General features: G+C 48.0%; 1 protein-coding gene across 5 annotated transcripts in view; it reads left to right on the forward strand.

The window, feature by feature from the left end:
- The window catches only part of LOC126092568 (PSME3-interacting protein), a 138,500-nt gene that overhangs the window by 77,477 nt on the left and 39,033 nt on the right, over nucleotides 1–21,990 (forward strand). For all 5 annotated transcript variants that reach the window (XR_007521359.1, XR_007521360.1, XM_049908245.1 and 2 more), the window contains exon 6: nucleotides 21,630–21,960. Coding sequence is in view for 3 of the 5 variants with exons in the window: in XM_049908245.1 (XP_049764202.1) it covers nucleotides 21,630–21,960 (331 nt within the window). In the remaining 2 variants the exon portion in view is untranslated. The remainder of the gene's footprint in view (nucleotides 1–21,629; nucleotides 21,961–21,990) is intronic.

Consider the following 21,990-nt stretch of genomic DNA (forward strand, 5'->3'; position numbering starts at 1 on the left):
TTCGAGTAAGTATGGTAATTTGTTTTAGGGTTAACAACAATTGCGTGACAGTAAAATGAATTTAAAGCTACACTATGGATGGTCATAAGCAGATCTTGCATAAGGAGATAGACATTGAAGAAAAAGAATATATACTTACATACTGTATTTACCCAAATTTAAGACAGCCCTGTTTTTTAAGTGGCTTCTTGAGAAATTTTCATTTTTAAGAGATTCTGATGGAGCAAAATTACAAGCTTTTTTAATTGACATAAAGTATCTGCCTAAAAAAGTTAATGTTGTACCGTACACCTATTCTAAAAAAATACAATTTATTGATTATTTGCATTTTCAGAATACTAGAAGGATTAAAATAAACAAAAAGACATTCTTTACATTAATTTTTAACTTCACTTCCTTTTTTCATTTACTGTCAAAGTCAGTCATAAGCTTTTTGATTCTGGACACCCCCTAACCCCCCACCCCCAGCAGTTTATACAACTTTCCGTCCTTTGCTACATGGTCCCCATTTTTGGGTGTAACCTACCATTCCTCTTCCAAATTTTACAGAAGTGCAGATCTTTCAGGGAAGGTCACCCAACATGACGTACATTCCACATTTTGTGCCTTTCTATCTTTGCACCCTTCCTTTCTGGCAAAAGTGATAAACCCAAAACCCAACACAGTAGGCACCCCATTGTGGGGGGGTTGTCAAGTACGTGCATGGTGATAGCCTTCTGACCATGTTAGGGATTGCATTATTGATGCCTGCGCTGGGAACTCCCTGCATGTGCCAAGGAGTATGTGCCCATCATGGCGGGGGCACAGGCACTTCGGCTAATGGTTACCCAGCCGAGTAGCTGTTGCTGTGGCTGGGTAGGACATGTGGGGAGAGCAGCCTTTCAGAGTGTGTGGCACCAGTATGGATGACTCGCAAATGAAGTGACCTAAGCTTTCTTCCGCTGGTGGCTGCATGGCCCCAACAGTCCATTCTTAATGAAAGGTTTACTGCAATGTGAAGAGATATGACCCCACAATATTTCCTTCCTTGTCTGTGTATGTGGGAGGAACATAGGGCTAAGATATGGGGGGGGGGGGGGAAGCACTCCCCACAATACTTAGTTTGCTGCAGGACTGAAGGGGACTCCATTTTGGCCACAGAATCGTTATTTTTTCTTGAACACCTTGAGAACAGCTTTCTGGAAGTAGCAGCAATTTTGAAAATGAAATTTATTTCAGTTCTGATTAAAACGACATCCTTTCCTCAGTTGTGGTGGCACTTGCCTGTAACAAGCTAAGTGACATTCCTGTGACTTATCTCCTCCCCATAACAGTCTCATTATGGTACAAGGTATCATCTTCCTTTTATAGACTGATGATGAGTTAAATGACAATGTGGGGTGACAGGATGTGCGTTTTGTTTGTCATATCCTGTAGGGAACAAAGGGCGATAGGGTTGATACTGGGGACTTAATCTTGGTCTTTGAAGACATCTCATTGCCTGAAAAGGTCAAAGTAATGGTGTATAGATGCAATATGAAACCCTGTGTTCCTCCTCCCATGCGGTGCTTCAAATACATGAAGTTCGGGCACATGTGTTCATGTTGTAATACTAGCCTCGTTACTTATAACCCCCCCCCCCCCCCCCCCCCACCACCCTACCTGTGTCAACTGAGGAGAGCATTATTCCCCCTGTTCACCGGACTGCATTGTTTCCCAAAGAGAAAAAAAAGTCCAAGAATACAAGACTCTTGACTGGCCCCCATGTCAAGAGGCCAAGAATAAATATGATCATTTACATGTATGATGATAACATTTACTGTTGCTGTGAAGATGACATCCTTTCTAGACGCAGTGTCCTTGACCTTCTTGCTTTCTAAGTTGAGCCCTTGGAGCTGCTGGACTCACCCACTCCTCTTCTGGTTGGGGGCCCTCCTCCTACTGTTTCCCCCATATCCAATTTGGGAGCATTGACACCCGACCCTTCACCAATCCCCAATCGCCAGCTGGACAAGCAACATCCTCCACTAGAACTGGTTCCTTCCTCTCCCAGTATTCTGCTGATCTACAACCATATACCAGCCAGTGGCTGACGGAAACAGTTGTAACATGGTTGCCATGCCACTGGATTCCACATGCACTGACTCAGTAACTGAGGCGAAATTCCTGGTGGCCCCTGCTGTGCCACCAGATCCCCTCCCCCACAGCCTGCTTCAGAATCAATGTGTATTGATGCCGTATCCTCACAGCAGTAGATCCTGAGGCATGATTTGCCTCCTTGGTCCCTTAATTTCTCCACAGGATACTGATACCATGATCCTCCAGTGAAACTGTAGTAGTTTATTCCACTATCTGGCTGAGCTTTGATGTATCTTACGCGTTTCCTGTGAACCCCTACCCTCTGTGGTTATTTTAAGAATCAAGCTGACTATGACAGAGCATCCCGTGGAGTTTGTATGTATGTTCTGGACTGTGTGTACAGCGAATAGGAGCAACTTGTTACAACACAGAGAATGTGGCTGATTGTGTGAGGATATCTCCCTCTGATGGTGAAGTGTCTTAGAATGTATTGTCTGCACTGATTTCTCAGTTCCCCCCAACCCTTCCTCATTTTGGATGTCGTCGATCCCACAACCCTTTGTGGGTTGGAATTGTGACCATTGTCTGCAGTAAAACATTAGAAACTGTGGTTGTATAGCTTGATCATCTTCTCCCTAATCCCTGTGCTCCCACACACTTCACTTTGGTATATAGATGTTATTCGGCCATTGATCTTTCCATTTGCAACACTGGTTTTTTCCCCTCCATCCACTGGAGAGTCCATGATGGCCTGTGCAGTGTGTCCAGTGAACCTCGAAATCTTGAAAACCTGGAAAAAGCTGGGAATTTTCAAAATCGGGAAAAAAAGGGATAAAACTTAAATTTAAAAACCTTCACAATTTAAAAAAATTTTCGGTGCCGATAATATTGATATAATGGATAGATAAAAAAATCTACGCACCAAGCGGCAGTAGTGATACACACACGCCCCCCCCCCCCCCCCCCCCCCCCCCACACACACACACACACGAAAGGATTTAACCTTAAAAGGTTTCGGAGCCAGTGGCTCCGTCTTTTGGCAGATGAGTTGAAGGGGAAGGAAGAGGGGTGAAGGAAAGAGATTTTTCCTTTTCATCTCGTGCGATTGCATCAGTACTGAAACCAGGTAAACACCCCCTTTAGATGGACAGCTATCACCCAATTAGTCTCACTAATGTTCGCTACAAATTGCTTGAACTGAATGTACGGTGAGCCAGCAGCTGTGTTTGTAACTTTAGTCTCTGGGACCCAAGGTGGTATTTGCTGAGGCCTTTCTGCTGCTGACAATTTGGTCTGCCTAGAGCATGCAATATGGTCAGTTTCTGCCTGGCATCAGCACCTTATCGCTGTCTTCTTCAACTTGTAAAAGGGTTATGACACCTCATGGCATCATTATGTCCTCGTTACCATCCATGAAGTGGGGTCTTCGGGGCCCATTTCAAAATTTTGTCTGAAACTTCTTGTCACACTGTACTTGCCAGGTTCAAGTTGGTGCTTGGCACAGTATCGTCCATATGCCAAAGAATGGGGTCCTGCAGGGGTCTGTATTGAGTGAGCTCCTTTTTCTAGTAGCTATCAATGGTTTAGCTGCAGCTTTGGAGTCTGCAGCATCACCCTCACTGTACACTGCAGATGAGTGTGTTTATTGATGCTCCTCCAGTGTGGGTTTTGCTGAATGCCAACAGCAGGATGCCATATGAAAGGCGCAATACTTGGCTGTCACCCGTGGCTTCCATTTCTCAGCTGCCAAGACATGCATCATTCATTCTGTTGCCATTGTACTGTCGATCCAGAAGTTGAACTCTACCTCAGTGACCAGTTGCTCAATGTGGTAGAGTCTTATCGCTTTCTGGGACTGGTTTTCGATATTTGCTTGACTTAGCTTTCCCATCTTCGCCACCTTGTGTGAACGTGCTGGTCACACCTTAATACTGTCTGCTGCCTCAGTAACATCAGCAGGGGTGCAGACCATTCTACACTTCTGCAACTTTCTGATCTCATTCCATCTTCATTGTGGGAGTCTGGTATATGGCTTGGCCATACAGGTGCTGAGCCTGATACACCATTACAGGGTCCAGCTTGCGACAGGTACCTTTTGAACCAGCCCTGTAAACAGTGTACTCGTGGAGGCCGGGGTCTCTCCACTACAGATCAGGCTCCAACAACTGCTACTCAACATGTGATATACATTCGCTGCTGCCCTGTGTATCTAAACTACCATTTCGTTCTTCCTGTTAGAAAGATTTGCCTCCCACAACAGTAGCCCAAGACGGGAATCACTATTGCAGTTTGCATGCAATGTGTCTATTCTGAACTCCAACTTCCCCCACTGACGCGCCTTGTCAGGGAGCAATTGCTTAGCCCCCCATAATCTGTACTCCACCCTCAAATTTGTGTTGACCTGTCCTTTGGACCGAAAGACTCTGTTGACCCAAGGGCTATTTGCGCCTGTTTCTGGGGCATTCTTGATGCATTGCTGGGTTCGGAGGTGGTATACACTGAGAGCAGTGCTGTTGACAGACAAATTGGTTTTGTTCTACACACATGCAAGGTGCAGTGAACTATGATGTGTGCTGCATGGATGCAGTGTATTCACTGCACAATTGGTGGCCATTGCTCGAGCCCTCGGGCATGTTAATTTTTGCACTAGTGAGACATTCTTAATCAGCCATGGCTTTCTTAGTAGTCTTCAGGCTATTGACCAGTGCTACCCTGACACCACTTGGTTGTGTTCATCTAAGATCACCTGTCTGACCTTCATCAAAGTGGACGATTGGTCTTCTTTGGACTCCAGGTGATGTTGGGATACCAGTGAAAGAACATGCTGGTTGATTGGCAAAGTTGAGTATCAAGATGCTGACTTTGGAGATGAGGGAACCAGAAATGGATTTTCAGTCAATTCTACGCCATCAGTTGTTGTAGGCGTGGAACACAGGCTGGTGTAGCGTGGTTTCTCTGAACAAACTGTGAACAGTAAAGGGGACCAGGGTCATGTGGTAGTCTTCTCTTTGTGCTTCTCACAGGGAATCTACTTTCCTCTGTTGGCTTCATATTTGCCACATGTATCTGACCCATGGCTTATCCTACTGATGGTGGCCCACATCCTACTACACTGCCCCAATTTGGCCTTCGTACAGTGACGGGTTGCCTCTAGTGCTGGCAGACAATACCAGAGTGGCTGATCTGGTTTTATGTTTTCCCCATGAAGATGATTTCTCCTCCTTTCTGGGAGCATGGCTTATCCTACTGATGGTGGCCCACATCCTACAACACTGCCCCAATTTGGCCTTTGTACAGTGACGGGTTGCCTCTAGTGCTGGCAGACAATACCAGAGTGGCTGATCTGGTTTTATGTTTTCCCCATGAAGATGATTTCTCCTCCTTTCTGGGAGATAGGGTATGTTGACCTTGTTGGCCGCTTGAGGGATTGGAGGTGTACCTCGTAACCTGCTCTGAAACAGAGGAGCCATGGCTGCCATTGCTTGGTGTTCTGACCTAGCTCCTCTGCTCCCACATTTTTTATTCTTCTTACTCTTTTACATCTGTTATTGGTTCTCATCATCATCATCATCATCATTTTCTTTCCTGAGATTTTATCAATTTGTCCAGATTGCTTTTTTCCTTGTGGTAATGGAGCGTGAGGAATCTGGTGCATCTCCTATCGCCGTAACGTGTCATAGGGGTCTCCAACTGCTTTATGTGTGGAGTGACTCACCCACCTTCACCCTCTCACATCTAGTTTCTTTTGTCTCTTGGTTTTATTGATTCTCAGGCACAGTTGGGTTCATCAGGATTTGTCTTCTGTGTCCTTCCTCTCAGAGGACTCTTCCTGACGTGATGCATAAAGGATGGAGGTACTGAATACATTATAGTGTGTGATCTTTTTAACCCCATCAGTCCAATCGTTCTTGACACTCCTTCATTGTCATTGTATGTGATCTTACGATACGAATTTTTTGAATTCTTTCATAAGACAACCATTTATGATTCTGCGCCAGAAAATAAGGATCCACTAGTCCAATGTGGATATAGTGAGGGTTTATTTAGCCTCCCCCCTAGAGTGAGGCTTTGGTCTCCTTGTATAGCTGTTCATTGTAAATCTGTCACCGTTGAGCCTTAAAAGGTCTATTCACAACAAATTACAAAAAATTGTGTTGCCAGGAATTATCTGATTTGTCTTGTTCTATACTATTAGATCCTTAACTTTATGGATTAGGTGTCCCCTGAAAAAATCCAATATCAACATTTTCCCCCTGTTAAGCAAAGAGCCTGGCATTCTGTTCCAAACAACTTTCAACAGATCTAATATCAGATCATTTGTCATCCATCCCTTTTCTTGACCGTTAAAGACAGGCAGTTTTTCTTGCAGTATCATTTTCGTATCAAGGCTACACAGCACCACTGTATTTGTGGCCTTCTCATTGCCAGAATTTTTTATAGGCCAATTTTAATGCCCTTCACTTCGACAGTAACATTTGACGGCATATCAAAATAAACAGGCACATGATTTGTTGTTATTCATTTGGTGTAGCAAATAGTCAGTCTGTTTCATGAGATTGATTATATGATGCTGGTACGGAAGTAGTTTTTCATCAAATGCTGCGAGATGTGGTGCCAATTTTGTTCTATGTCGTAATGTAAGCGTCTCCCCCTTTGTCACACACACACACACACACACACACGCACACGCACACAAGCCAGTACTTACTTTTATTTGAATTATATGACCCATGGAATTGGAAAATTTCTGTTTATCTCTAGCACCCTCATTTGAATAATTTTTTAAGTAACCAAGAAGTCTTCATTGTATTTCTCTTGCACATACTGAACAAGCTGCTGCTCCAGTTCGTCAAACCTTTCCTGCTTTGGTCCCTGGAAAGTTTGGCTTGTAAAAATGACTTTCTTTACTTTCTAACAATATTATGGAAAGGATAGAATGCTATGCTCCATATAGAGGAGACACTGATTCATGGACAGGCACAACATGAAGACTGCTATACATTTAGGCTTTCTGCCAAAAGGCCTTCTTCTGAAACTGAAAACACACGTACATTCACATAAGCTCAACTCAAACACACAGGACCACTGTTTCTAGCTGCTGTCTGTGGACTGCAACTGCACCTTAATATGGAGGTGTAGGCATGGAGCATGGAGGAGGACAGATAGCAGGGTTGGGATGGGGATAGGCATAGCGCTGCTTGTGGGGAGCATGTAGAAATGTGATGTGGACAGTCAAGGGCTGCTAGGTGCAGTCGTGAGTTTGGGAAATGGGGTGTTGAAGGAGAAAAGTATAGGATAAGAAGACCAGTGGATGTGTTGGCAGAATAGAAGCAACTGGGTGGTCCAGCTGTCTCTTGGCCACTGTTCGGTGATGGCCATTCATGCGAACAGCTTTTTATTTGTCATGCTCACATAGAAAGCAGTGTATTGGTTGCAGCTTAATTTGTAGATCACATGGCTGCTTTCAATGGCAGCCCAGCCTCTCAATAGGATTGGAGATATCTGTGACCAGAATAGAATAGGTGGTAGTGGGAGGATGCATGGGACAGCTCTTGCATCCAGTACTAATTCAGTGATATTAGCCATCAGGTAAGATGTTGGGTGCAGGGGTGGACAAAGGATGAACAAGGATATTGCATAGGTTATGTGGGCAACAGAATACCTCTGTGGGAGTGTTGGGAAGGATACGGGGTACGGTATTCCTCATTTCAGGGCACAATGAGACATAGACGAAACACTGGCAGAGAATGTGATTCAGTTGCTCCGGTCCTGGGTGGTACTGAATCATGGGAGAAGTGCTCCTTTGTGGTCGGATGGTGGATATGTGGGAGGTGGTAGGTGACTGGAGAGGCAAGACATGGGAGATCTGTTTCTGTGTGAGGTTGAGAGAGTAATTTTGGTCTGTGAAGGCGTAAGTGAGACCTTTGGTATATTTGGAGAGAGACTGCTCGTCACTACAGATGTAACAGTCACAGTGGCCAGAGACAGTGGTTTGTGTGTGTGTGTGTGTGTGTGTGTGTGTGTGTTGAGTCTTTGTCCAATTTTAAAATGATTTCAATTCCGTCTGCAGATATATCCAGGCAAACTGCAGTTTAAACATAGTAGGTGTTGATAAAAGCCAAGATTGGCCCTCACATTTGCCCTAATGCTCAGCCAGGCTGTCACTTCCCCCTCCAACCCTTCCAAATTCTTCAAATCAAATCTGCACATGCACTCAGTTGAAAAGCATCATCTGTAAATGTAAGGGCGACCCCTATACTTATCTGTCACACTATATAAAAACATTGATCTCAGCAGAAATAATCTTAAAATGTAAGACCAACTGGTGTTTTTTAAATTACGATACTGGGCAAAATCTTTGTCTTCTACTCAGCTAAATCTATAATGCAGGAAGTTTAGACGGGGAAAAAGTTGTTAATTTTGGTGAAAAAATGGGTAAGAGGAGGACAGATAGAAACAAACTGCACAACTGTCATTTAGTCATATGATTACTGTGCATATGTTTCTTCTAATTCTTATTGATCAAGTAAAAGAAAGCATCAGTACACTTTTCATTGTTATAGAGAAACAAAACTTGTGTTTCATAACAGGTTTGTATTGACTCCACACTGCCTTTCAATCCTCATCTGTTCCGTTACTGTGTTCATAGCTAGAATGCCCCCCGGCGGGTCCGGGGGTAAGAATAGGCCCGCGGTATTCCTGCCTGTCTTATGAGGCGACTAAGAGGAGTCTCCAAAGTTTCAGCCTTATGTGATGGTCCCCTCTAGGGTTTGACCTCCATCTTCCTAAATTCTTCCGAAGAGCGAGCCAATTTGGGAAGGGTGCCTTCGTGGTTCACTGTATCCGTCGTGCGTTGAGATCTTTAGCTGGCTTTCTCGTAGTTGGAATGCTGTCCTGCTCGTTTTCCATCTCTTGGGCGAGGATACGTCCCTGGGTGTGATTACCGCGCTGTACTGTGCAGTGTTGCTTTTTGCTGCGACGATGACCTTGGACATTTTTGCACCTAAGATCCAGCACGGTAGCCAGTCCCTTGCGGTGGGGCCGCCATGTACCCTGTTGGTTGTAGCCCCCTGACAACACATGGATCGTTCTACTGATGCCTATGCCGTTAACTCCCCACGTATGCCAAGGACTAGATGCCCATCTCAATGGGGCATCAGGACTCCCGGCAATGGCCATCCTGCCAGGTAGCCTTTGCTGTGGCTGGGTGGCACCCGTGGCGAGGACCATTGGTCGGAGTAGGTGGCATCAGTGTGGATGACACGCAATGAAGTGTGGCACGTCTTCTCTTGCTGGTGGCCAGACACCAGCAGTCTCTAAGCGCTCAAAAGCTCACTTTGAGGCTAATGTGTATGACCCAAATCATTCCCCTCCCTGGCCACACCATGGGAGAAACGAAAGGCTATGAATGACAGCGAAAGGTATTCACCTCAGTATCTCAACTGTACCAGAGCTGACGGGGAATCCTTTGTGTCCGTGAAGCGCCAGTTCTTTGTAGAACATTTAGAGGACAAGTTCGGGGAGGTGGAGGGCTTGTCCAAAATGCGGTCAGGGTCAGTCTTAATAAAAACAGCATCCTCTGCCCAGTCACGAGACTTGCTCGCTTGTACGAAGCTGGGGGATGTTTCTGTTACTATCACCCCGCGTAAAAGCTTAAATATGGTCCAGGGCATTATTTTCCACAGAGATCTTCTTTTACAGTTCCATGACAAGCTGCGCGCCAACTTAGAGCGATGAGGTGTCCATTTCATCCAGCGCGTCCACCAGGGTCCGAGGGATCGCCAAGTTGCCACCGGTGCCTTCATCTTGCCCTTCGAGGGTGACACATTACCTGAGAAGGTCAAGGTGATGGTGTACCGTTGTGATGTCATGCCCTATATCCCTCCCCCGATGCGGTGCTTCAAGTGTTGGAAGTTTGGCCATATGTCTTCCCGCTGTGCTTCCAGCCTCATATGTCCCGATTGTGGTCGACCATCCCATCCTGATACTCCATGTGCCCCGCCTCCCATCTGTGTCAACTGCGGAGAGCACCATCCCCCTTGCTCGCCGGACTGTAAGATTCTACAAAAAGAACGGAAAATAATGGAATACAAGACCCTGGATCGACTGACCTATACTGAGGCTAAGTGGAAATTTGAATGACTTCATCCAGTACGCATGACGTCCTCTTATGCCGCCACTGTCACTCCTGCTACAGTTCCCATCGCTGCACCACACACTGTCTGCTCTCAGAGCCAGAGGGAGGACCACACCTGCCCCCTTGATGGTGGAGGGGGGGGGGGGGGCACTTCACTCCCTGTTGCTCCTGCTCCATCTACTTCAGGAGCAACACCCCTCCCCCCCCAACCATCGGGGACATCAGTTCCCCCTTCCCAGCCGGAGAAGCATAAGACTTCTTCGGCTCCTCTCGCCAGGAAGGGGTCCCTTGGGGATCTCCCTTCGCAAGTTCAGACCAGCGGAAACGCGGATACCCGCAAGTGGCTGAAACAACCACTGGTCGCTGGTCGTAGGGCCTCACGGTCGTCGTCCGTCCCTGAGACTGACCCAGGGAAGCCCTCCCAGCCTGGACCACTGAAGGCACGGCAAGAGAAGCAGGAAAAGAAAAAAGGTTCCCAAGAATCCCGACATTGCGGTGACACCCGTCCCACCGCTTCCTAGAAGCTCAGCGTCTGATGACGAGGGCGAGATTCTGGCGTCTGCTGAAGACCTGGATCTCGCCGGTCCCTCGGACGCCATGGATGTCACTCATGCGGGTACTGAATCGGTGGCAGCGAATGAACAAGCGGCATAAACTGCCTTCCCAGTCCCTTCACGCCTTTCTCAGACATGGACAATATCATCCTCCAGTGGAACTGCAGCGGTTTCTTCCGCCATCTAGCTGAGCTCCGACAACTTATCAACCTTCACCCTTTCTTCTGCATTGCTCTTTGGGAAATTTGGTTTCCAGCTATGCGAACCCCCACCTTCCGTAGCTATCGGGGTTATTATAAGAACCAGGCAGCTTATGAAAGGATATCTGGTGGCGTCTGCGTCTATGTCCTTCACTCTCTTCACAGCGAGTCTGTCCCTCTACAAACACCTTTAGAGGCTGTCGCTGTTCGGGTGTGGACGCCACAGGCCGTTACTGTCTGCAGTCTGTATCTTCCACCAGATGGTGATGTCCTACAACATGTCCTCGCTGCCCTGATAGCCCACTTGCTGCCACCTTTCCTGTTACTGGGCGACTTCAATGCCCATAACCCTCTGTGGGGTGGGTCAGTGGCAACAGGTCAAGGCGCCACTGTTGAGCATGTATTGACACAGCTCGATCTTTCCATTTTAAATGATGGTGCATTCACACATTTCAGTGTGGTGCATGGCACATACTCCACTATCGACCTTTCGATCTGTAGCCCTAGCCTCTTACCGTCTGTCCAATGTAGTGTGCATGACGACCTGTGTAGTAGTGACCACTTTCCAATCTTTCTGTTACTGCCACAGCGTCACTCTTCTGAGCGCACCTGCAGATGGGCTATGAATAAGTCTGACTGGGACATGTTCTCATCCATGGCTGCTGTTGCGCCTCTTTCTACTGAAGCCATTGATGCGGTGGTTCACTCAGTCACCACCGGCATTGTTACTGTCGCAGAATTTGCCATTCCCCGTTCTTCCGGGTCCCCTCGGCGGAGGACTGTGCCTTGGTGGTCGCTTGAGATCGCTGAGACGATTAAAGATCGCCGGCAGGCGCTCCAGCGTCACAAGCGGCATCCATCTTTAGTGCCCCCAGGGCCTCAGCATTCATTTGCTGGGTACGGGCTTGGCGACCCCGGGGTTCCTGAGCTGGGAACTGGTAAGCGCCGCCAGTCCCCTGTCACCGTAAGCTCTGAGCATACTTCAGCGACCACCGTGCGGCGCGGCGGTGGAATGTTGTGTGTCTCAGGGAATGGGGATCTTGGCTTGACCGCCTGGATCGTGAGGATGGAATAAACCTCTATAAACAACCCCTCAATCTCAAGGTGTGCTGCGTGCTGATGAGATGCGTGGCTGTTGAGGTGGAACAGTCGTTAGCGGGCAACCTCTGGGGAACCTGCCGCACCTCAGTTGTATAAGGCTTACCTAGGCACGCGGGGCTCTGTCTAGGTGGACTCCTAGTTCCCTAGCTGCTCGTGGGACCGAGATGGAACCCTCGAACTTTTCTTCTTCTCCTCCCAGCGGAAAGGGTGGGCCGCTGGTGGGTTCTAACACCCAATCTCACAAGAGGGCTCGTGTAGCCAGTCCTCCTGATTCAGGTAATAGTAACAGAACGCATGCTGCTTCGCAGAATGTGTTTCTCATAATTAGAAGAAAAGATGGGAGTTTTGAAAAAATTTCGCCATTTTATATACTGAAGGGCTTAGAAGGTATTGCTGGCACATTAAAATCTGTAAAGCGCTTGCGAAATGGCACCTTGTTGGTTGAAACATCTAGCTTCCAGCAAGTCCAGAACCTTCAGAAGGCACAATTTCTTGGGGAGTTTGCGATTGAGACTGAATTTCACAACACCTTGAACTACAGCAAGGGTGTTGTGACTTGCAGAGATCTCGTTGACATTCCCCAAGACGAACTGAAGGCTGAATGGTCCCGGGAAGGAATTGTCGACGTGCAACACGTTATGAAATGGGTGGATGGTGGTCTCATGAAATCTGACTCGTTTATCCTTACGTTTAACAGCATCAAATTGCCCGAGCATGTGAAGGCAGGTTTCCTACGTCTCAGTGTACGGCCTTATTACCCCAACCCCATGCGGTGTTTTAAATGCCAACACTTTGGGCACACTACTCTCGGCTGTAAAGGGGAAGCCACTTGCGGGAAATGTGGTAAAGCCGCCCATGAGGGAGTTGGTTGCTCCTCTCCTCCCAAGTGTGTCAACTGCTCTGGGGATAACCCTGTGTGGAATAGGGAATGTAGAGTTTTCCTTGAGGAACGGAAGATCCAGGAACTTAAAACCACCAAACGCATCCCATACGGTGAGGCAAAGAAAATTTACAAGTCCCTGCAGCCGCCCACGTTCGCTGCTTCCTTTTCTTCCGTTCTGAAACAGCCAGTCTTGAAAACAGATGCCGCTACACAAATGGAGGTTGCTACTGTCAGCACTAGCACCTGCGTTTTTCAATGTACGTGTGCTGCTGCAGTTCCTGTGAAGCCTGCTGCCCCTCCCCGGCCTTCTGACCAGGCCGTGGTAGCTGACGTCATGGAACTTCCTGCCCCTTCCCAGGTCCAGTCTTGTGCACTGCCCAGCGCTGCTACACCCCCTACTGCTTCTGAGGTTTTGGCTCCAATGCCACCTCAGGCCAGAAAATCGAAGCCAAAGCCAAAGGTGAAGACTCACCTGCTAAAGGAGACTGAAGTTCTCCAGTCTGCTGATGTTGATGTCATTCTCTCTGACGTCTCTCTCGACTCCTCTTCAGAGGTGATGGAGGTTGATGTCAGACTGGGGCAATCATCTCGCCCCAAAACTGAGCCTCTACCTGTTGTGGGCTCTCCTCCCCGACAGAAAGTGAGAATGAAGGTACTCCCACCCTGATAGATGACTCCCATTATACAGTGGAACATGAATGGATTCCGGGCACATGTGGGGGAACTGCACCTCCTAGCACGGCAACACCCCCTGTGCTTGTGTTTACAGGAAACGCATCTAAAACCATCTGATGCTCCTGTACTAAGGGGCTATACGTTGTATCGCAAAGATGACCTGACTGGAGACAGAGACAAAGGCGGAGTTGCCGTGTTTGTCAATAATGACCACCACTCTTCTGCTCTCCCCCTGGATACAGACCTGCAAGCAGTTGCAGTTGAAATTCATTCCCGTCGGAGGCTTACCGTTTGCTCCCTTTATTTACCCCTCTGGATGCAATGACCTTAGACGCTCTCACAGGTCGAATTTTGGAGAGCCTCCTAACATCTCAAGTGTTGTGCATCCTCAACACAGATACTCCAACTCATTTCTCTACTGCTACTGGGTCATTCTCAGCCATTGACCTATCTTTCTGCTCTCCAACCCTCACCGACTCTGTTCACTGGGAGGTCATTGACGACCTTCATTCCAGCGATCACTTCCCCATCCGCATTCATCTCCTGGATGGTGTATTGCTGCAGAAGAGGCCCCCATCGTGGATGGCTGGCAGGGCTAACTGGCCTCTGTTCACTCGGTTGGCTGTCTTTGAACGCCACAACAGCGTACAGGAATGGGTGGATCACATCACATCACACTTGTGATCCATCATACTGCTGACCTGTCCATACCACAGTCTTCTGGCCGTCTTAAGCGGCGCCTTGTGCCTTGGTGGACGGAAGAGTGCCGTTCAGCCATCCGGGACAGGTGTGCGGCTCTTCGCCGATTTAAATGCCGCCCAACAGCGGTCAATCTTACTGCCTTTCGCATCGCGAGAGCCAGGGCACGCCATGTCATTAAAGAGAGCAAGAAAAGGTCATGGCAGGAGTTCCTGGACTCCATCAACCGTTCCACTTGTTCCACAAAAGTATGGGAAGCCATCCGGAGGATTTCCGGTAAACGCAGCCGTCTACCAATAGCTGCAGTCCTGAACCAGGGATGCCTCCAAACAACACCCAGAGCCATTGCTCAGACGCAGGCAGAGCATTTTGCACAAAGTACTGCCACTGCAACCCAGGATCCAGTATTTCGTCGCTACCGTGCGACTGTCGAAAGAGCGAAGTTGGACTTTCGGTCGAACTGTTCTGAGGCCTACAACTCCCCTTTCTCCATGTGGGAACTTGCGACTTCTGACACTGCACCAGGTTACGACCGCATCAGGTACTCCGTGCTTCGCCATCTGCCAGCGGCAGCAAAGGAAATCCTCCTCGAATGTTTTAATCTGATATGGCAGACAGGAGTGTTCCCCACCTCGTGGAGGGAGACAATCCTCATACCTCTCCTCAAACCAGGAAAGGACCGCACATGTACCAGTAGTTATCGTAGTATCGCCTTGACAAGCTGTGTCGGAAAGACCCTGAAACGGGTGGTTAATCGTCGTCTGGTCTGGCTGTTAGAGACTAGACAGCTTCTTAGCCGCTTTCAGTGTGGATTCTGAAAATTTCGGTCCACGGTTGACAACCTGACCCTCCTAGAGGCGGCTATTCAGCAGGCTTTCCTCCGTCAGCATCACTGTATTGGTATCTTCTTTGATATCAGTAAGGCATATGATACTACTTGGAGACACTGTATTCTTGGACAACTGCATCAGTGGGGCTTTCGTGGCCACCTCCCCATTTTCATTCGGTCTTTCCTGTATCAGCGATTTTTTCGGACCCGCGTTGGTAACACACTGTCTGATCGCTTTGAGCAAGAGAACGATGTCCCCCAGGGCAGTGTTTTAAGCGTTACCCTCTTTACCATAGCCATCAACAGTATAACGTCTACAGTGAGGAGTCCAGTACAGTGCTCCTCCAGTACAGTGCTCCTTGTTTGTGGACGACTTTGCTGTTTTCTGTTCCTCCTCCAGTGTTGCAACCGTGAGCCATCAGTTGCAGCTAACAGTGCGGCGGTTAGAGGAGTGGGCTGCAAAGACAGGTTTTCGGTTTTCTGCCGATAAGTGTGTTTGTGTTCATTTTACTCGTTCTCGTCGTCTTTTTACTTTGCCTGCCTTGCATATGGGGGATACTGTTCTAAATTTCAGAGACACAGTGCGGTTTCTGGGCTTAATTTTTGACTCCAGGTTGTCATGGCTGCACAGTCTATGGGTCAGCAAGGCCGTCTTATCTGCAGATCCTTGACGCTGTCCACCATGCTGGGATTCGACTGGCCACGGGTGCTTATCGGACCAGTCCCATACCCAGCCTCTGTGCTGAGGCTGGCGAACCGCCACTTACCATCCAGCAGCTCCTGCTGGTGCGCCAGGCTTGTAAGTTTCTTGCAGCTCCCAGCTCGCCTGCTCACCGCCTTGTTGCCCATCCACCTCTGGACCGCCTTTTTTCCCACCGTCCCCGGGCTACGTTGCCGTTTGGGATCCGTGTGCAATGTGTGCTAGTCGCTCGGTGTGGAGTCTGTACAACCCCAAATCCAGGGTTTTAACCGCCTGCCACCCTGGTTACTGAAGAGGCCCGGAGTGATTTTAGATTTATTGCAGTACAAGAGAGATTGCACTCCTGCCACCGTTTTTAATGCAGCATTTTCTGTTATTTTATCTGAGCACCACGACTGTGTAGCTGTTTTTACGGATGGGTCGAAACAAGGGGATTCCGTTGGTTGCTCAGTTGTTTTTTCGGATCGTGTCCTCAAGGTCTGACTGCCTCAGACTTTTACTGTCTTTGATGCAGAATTGTCTGCGATCTTGCGAGCGCTGGAGCAGGTGAGACATTCTTCCTCTCCTAAATTTCTTGTCTGTTCCGATTCACTCAGTGCCCTTCACTCATTGCACCATTTGTATCCGGCAGATAAAATAGTCCAGACCACCCAGGATGCCCTCCTCCGACTACAGCGACTGGGGAAGGTTGTAGCTTTCTGCTGGGTTCCGGGGCATGTCGGCATTGCTGGGAATGAAAGGGCAGATCTCGCAGCCAAGGAGGCGTGTCTCGATCCACACGTATCTCAGTGTGCTATCCCCTTGCACGCACTCACCTCGCTGATGATCTCACGAGTCATGTGTCGGTGGGAAGATGAGTGGCTGGAAGTGACTGACAATAAGCTCCGTATAGTCAAGCCCACAACGCGTGTGTGGTGTACTTCCTTTCAGCCCCATCGACGGGACGAGGTTCTCCTCACTCGGCTTCGAATAGGCCACAGCCCTATGACGCATGGCTTCCTGCTTCGGCGATTTGCCAGCGGACCTGCCAACTCTTTTAGGCAACACTCGGACGAATGTGGTTAAAGTTTTAAAGTTCTGTGGCATGTCAAATGTTTTTACAAAGATTTTAGGGAGAGGATTTTAATTTGCTCACTGTGTGACAAGCTCGCACATATTTTATGTAAGTAGCCAGCCAGTGACAATTTCAGTGGCATTCTTGTTGCTATGTTTTCCCTTTCCTTCAGTTTTACTTTCTTATGTAGCATTTTCTTTCTTTTCCTGCTTTCTTTGCGTGTGTGCTTCAGTTTTCTTAGGTCTGTCCACATTCGTTCCTTTTAATGTGTGTCAGGGCGCTGATGACCTCGATGTTGAGCGCCCATAAACCCCAACACACACATACTCCATCTTTAGTAAACCTCGTCGCCTTTAAATGGCTCCGTGCGCGGGCCCGCCACATCATTCGCTAACGCAAGCAGGAGTGCTGGGAACGGTATGTCTCCACCATTGGCCTCCATGTCTCTCTCTCGCAGGTCTGGGCCAAGATTAGACGCCTCTATGGCTATCGGACCCCTGTCAGCGTCCCTGCACTGTCACTGAATGGGGCAATTTGTACTGACTCCAACATAAATGCCAACCGCTTAGCAGACCATTTTGCTCTCAGTTCCGCATCTGTGAATTACCCACTGGCTTTCCGCTCCATTAAAGAGCGGTTGGAACATCAGAGCCTTTCATTTCACACACTCCATCCTGAATCCTACAATGTCCCATTCACTGAGTTGGAATTCCACAGTGCCCATGCTGCATGCCCTGATACAGCTCCCGGGCCAGATTGCATCCACTGTCAGATGCTGAAACACCTCTCCGTGGACTGCCAGCGATGCCTCCTCGACCTTTACAACCGTATTTGGGTCGAGGGTGAGTTTCTGTCACAATGGCGGGAAAGCATTATTATCCCCGCTTTGAAACCAGGCAAGAACCCATTGGAGGTGGACAGCTACTGCCCCATTAGCCTCACCAACGTTCTTTGCAAGTTGCTCGAACGCATGGTGAGCCGGCGGTTGAGTTGGGTACTCGAGTCTCTGGGTCTTCTAGCTCAGTCTCAGGGTGGGTTCCGTAAAGGCCGCTCTGCTGCCAACAATCTGGTGAGCCTGGAGTCAGCAATCCATACGGCCTTTGCCCGCCATCAGCACCTCGTCGCACCTCGTCGCTGTCTTTTTCGACATGCGGAAAGCGTACGATATGACATGGCGTCACCACATCCTCTCTACGATTCATGGTTGGGGTGTTCGGGGCCCACTGCCGATTTTCCTACGAAATTTTCTGTCGTATCGTACCTTCCACGTGCAAGTCGCGGCCTCCCATAGTTCCTCCCAAGTTCAGGAGAACAGGGTACCAGAGGGATCTGTCCTAAGTGTCTGCTGTTTTTAATTGCAATTAACAGGCTGGCTGCGGTGGTGGGAATGTCTGTCTCAGCTTCCCTGTATGCTGACGAACTTCTGCCTCTACTATAGCTCCATTGGCATTGCAGCTGCTGAACGTCAGCTGCAGGGAGCTATCCGCAAGGCGCAGTCTTTGGCTGTAGTGCATGGCTTCCGGTTCTTGGCTGCTAAGACGTGCGTTATGCATTTCTGCCGGTGACGAACAGTTCACCATGTGCCGCGGCTTTATCTTGCCGGCGAACTTCTTGCTGTGGTGGAGATACATCGTTTTTTGGGTGTGGTTTTTGATGCCTGGTTGACTTGGCTCCCACATATTCGGCAGCTTAAACAGATGTGTTGGCGGCATTTTAATGGTCTGCGGTGCTTGAGCCACACCAGCTGGGGCGCCGACCGGACTACCCTCTTACGGCTTTACCGGCATAAATCCAGTCCCATCTGGATTATGGGAGCCTGGCTTATGGCTCAGCATCCCCATGTGCATTGTGAATGCTGGACCCAATCCTTCACAGCGGTATCCAACTTGCCGCTGGTGCTTTCCGGACCAGCCCTGTGGACAGCATACTTGTGGAGGCAGTTGTCCCTCCACTGCGGTTACGGCGGCAACATTTACTGGCCGCTTATGCTACGCATGTTTGTAGCTTACCCGGGCATCCTAATTATCGTCTTCTGTTCCCACAGTCGGTCGTCCATCTCCCAGAACGTAGGCCCTGGTCGGGTTGTGGCGTCAGAGAGCTTCTCTCCGAGCTTGGGGTTTTCCCTCTTCCACCTCCTTTCCGGGACCCTCTGCGTACACCCCCGTGGTGTGTGCTCCACCCTTTCCTTCGGCTCGAATTGGCACAGGGCCCGAAGGACTCAGTCCCTCCGGAGGCCTTATGCCGCTGCATTTATGCCATCCTTGGCACATATCAGGGCTCTGGCGTTGTTTGCACTGACGGTTCAATGGCTGCTGGTTGTGTAGGTTATGCTCTGACTCTAGGGGACCACTATGAACAACATTCATTGCCAGCATTTTCACTGCTGAGCTGGTCGCCATCTTTCGTGTCCTAAAGTATATCCGCTGCTGCTCAGGTGAGTCCTTCGTTGTCTGTAGCGACTCCCTGAGCAGTTTACGAGCTATCGACCAGTGTTTCCCTCGCTCTCGTCTGGTGATGGCTGTACAGGAGTCCCTCCATGCTCTTGCTCGATGCGGCCGCTCTGTGGTCTTTGTGTGGACCCCAGGCCATGTTGGGATACCCGGCAATGAACATGTAGACCGCCTGGCCAAACAGGCCACCAGTGAACCAACTCTGGAGGTAGGCCTCCCGGAGACTGATTTGCGGGCAGTCTTACGCCGCACAGTTCTCTCGCTTTGGGACACTGAATGGCGCGATCTGACCACACCTAATAAACTCCGTGCTGTCAAGGAGATGACGGCTGTGGGGCGGTCATCCATGCGAGCCATTCGCAGGGACTCAGTTGTCCTTTGTCAGCTCCTTATTGGCCACACCCGACTGACGCACAGTTATTTACTGTGTCGTGAGGTCCCGCCTCTTTGTCGTTGTGGGGCGGCCTTGACGGTGATCCACATTTTGTTGTCCTGTCCACTTTTAACTGTGCACAGGCAGACGTTTGCACTGCCTGATATGCTCCCTGCCCTTTTAACTGATGACTCTGCTATGGCAGGCTTAGTTTTGCGTTTTATTCGGGCAGGGGGCTTTTATCATTTGCTCTAAGTGTTTATCTTTATTTTGTGTTGAGTGTGGCTTTTGGCCTACGGTTTTAGACTGAGTTTTTAATATGTTTCTCGGTGGTTGGCTTTTCCTTTTTTTCTCTACAGTCGACCAACCACTGTCACACTGTGTGTGATTTTAATTTGTTTTGTCTGGTCTTTGTCTAAGTTTCTCTTGTCCTGTGTCGTCAGTCTTCTTTTCCATGTTCACTTTTATTCTGTGTGGTTGTTTTTAAGTTTTGGAAAAAGGGACCGATGACCGTAGCAGTCTGGTCCCTTTAATCCCACAAACCAACCAATAGCTAGAATGTGTCTCTTAACTCTGTCACTGCTACAGATGTGCTCTTTGCATTCCATGCTGAGGCAGCTTATGTTATGGTTGTACTGCTCGCCAAATGCTGGTGCCTGTGCTGAGAGACAGTATTCCAGCTGAAATGAAATACTTATCACCCAATTCTTCAAAAACTGTTAGGTGAAAAAAAATTGGTTTTTGCATATCTTACAAAATAATATCTTCACTCAATAAAGAACTGAATTTCTTTTCTTTATCTGTCATACTCTGCTGCAGCAAATTAAGTAAAACATTGTGTGAACTTTGCATACGGTTCATTTTAGCTTATACATTGCAGTGAATGGAATGCCGGTAATGTGTCATGATTTTATTTAAAATTGAGAGCAGAATGATTCTTCATTTTGTTCTTGAGTTAATGGGTTTTATATCTGATGGACAGTTGGGTGGAAAGCACCCTGTTCCATCCATGTGAACGTGCCGGCTTCTGTGAAATACTTATCATGAGTTTTTAGGTGCACAAAAAATATTTGCTCTTCTTGCAGTATATCTTTGCTTGATAAAGGACTGAATTCCTTTTCAGTATGTGCCATAATTACTGTGGTGCATCAAATTAAGTAAAACATTGCACAAAATTTGAACAATTTTGCAGAGGTGTGGTTGAATTTGGCTTGTGCATTGCAGTGAATGAAATACAGATAAGATATTTAAATGTTATTTAAAACTGAAAGCAGAAGGATATCTCAATATCTGAAGGACGGTCGCGTGTGGTGTGTCCATTCATATCTTTGCCATTGTGAATCATGTCATCCTAGCAATCGTTTATGTTTTATAAAAGAATCAAGATACCAAAACAAGGTGTTTTTGCAAATAATGGGGCAGATATGTTGTGTATTAAATACTCGAAACTTTTTTATTCACTGAGATATGGGAGTAGCTCATCTGCAGCACTGAGAGATCAGCAGCCCATGACACATTCAGGTGGACAGAGCACTGTAGGCAAACCTAAGCGGCACGCATATACAAACCCATAATACCTGGGGAATGGCGTAGCAGTACGTGTATACATGCCTACAGCAGCGAAAGAGAAGTCATGCGTTTTGAATTCCTTTTTCCTCTCTTTCATTACATCTCTCTCTCTGTCGTTTTGATTTTACTGTTGCTATGAGTTGTTCTTGCTGTATTGAACATTTACAAACTACCAATGAAATGTCAGAGATTATTACATTAATGTTCTTACCTTCAAGCTTCATTGTAAATATCATACCTTTGGGAGGGCAGCATAAAGACATCTACTGTAGGGTTATTTAAAAATGTATGTGCTGTCCTGTTGAAATAATAATCACCTTTAACATGTCTTTATCTCTTTTTTACAGAAAACAGCAATGAACAGAGTAAAACAGAAGATGACAGTGGCAGCTCTTCAGATCATGCTGAACTCAACAGCCGTGAGACTGGACAAAATACCTCTCCTGCTTCACAGAATTCTGTCAAGAACATCAGTAGTCTCCACTGTATTGGTATCTTACCAGGTTTAGGTGTTTACCCTGACTCAAGTGACAGCGAGCAGAGTTCAGACACAGATGCGGAGCTGACTCTATCGTCAGGCTATGACCTACTAGGTCGGAAGCTGGCTACAGGTGCTGGAGGTGCAGCTGCACGCAAGGCTGCACAGCAACAGGCCAAAGCTGCAGATGCATCGGGAAGGTGAGCGCTCAGCGCTCGTCATCACAACAT

This window comes from Schistocerca cancellata, chromosome 7 (assembly GCF_023864275.1).
Source record: "Schistocerca cancellata isolate TAMUIC-IGC-003103 chromosome 7, iqSchCanc2.1, whole genome shotgun sequence".
Lineage (NCBI taxonomy): Eukaryota > Metazoa > Arthropoda > Insecta > Orthoptera > Acrididae > Schistocerca > Schistocerca cancellata.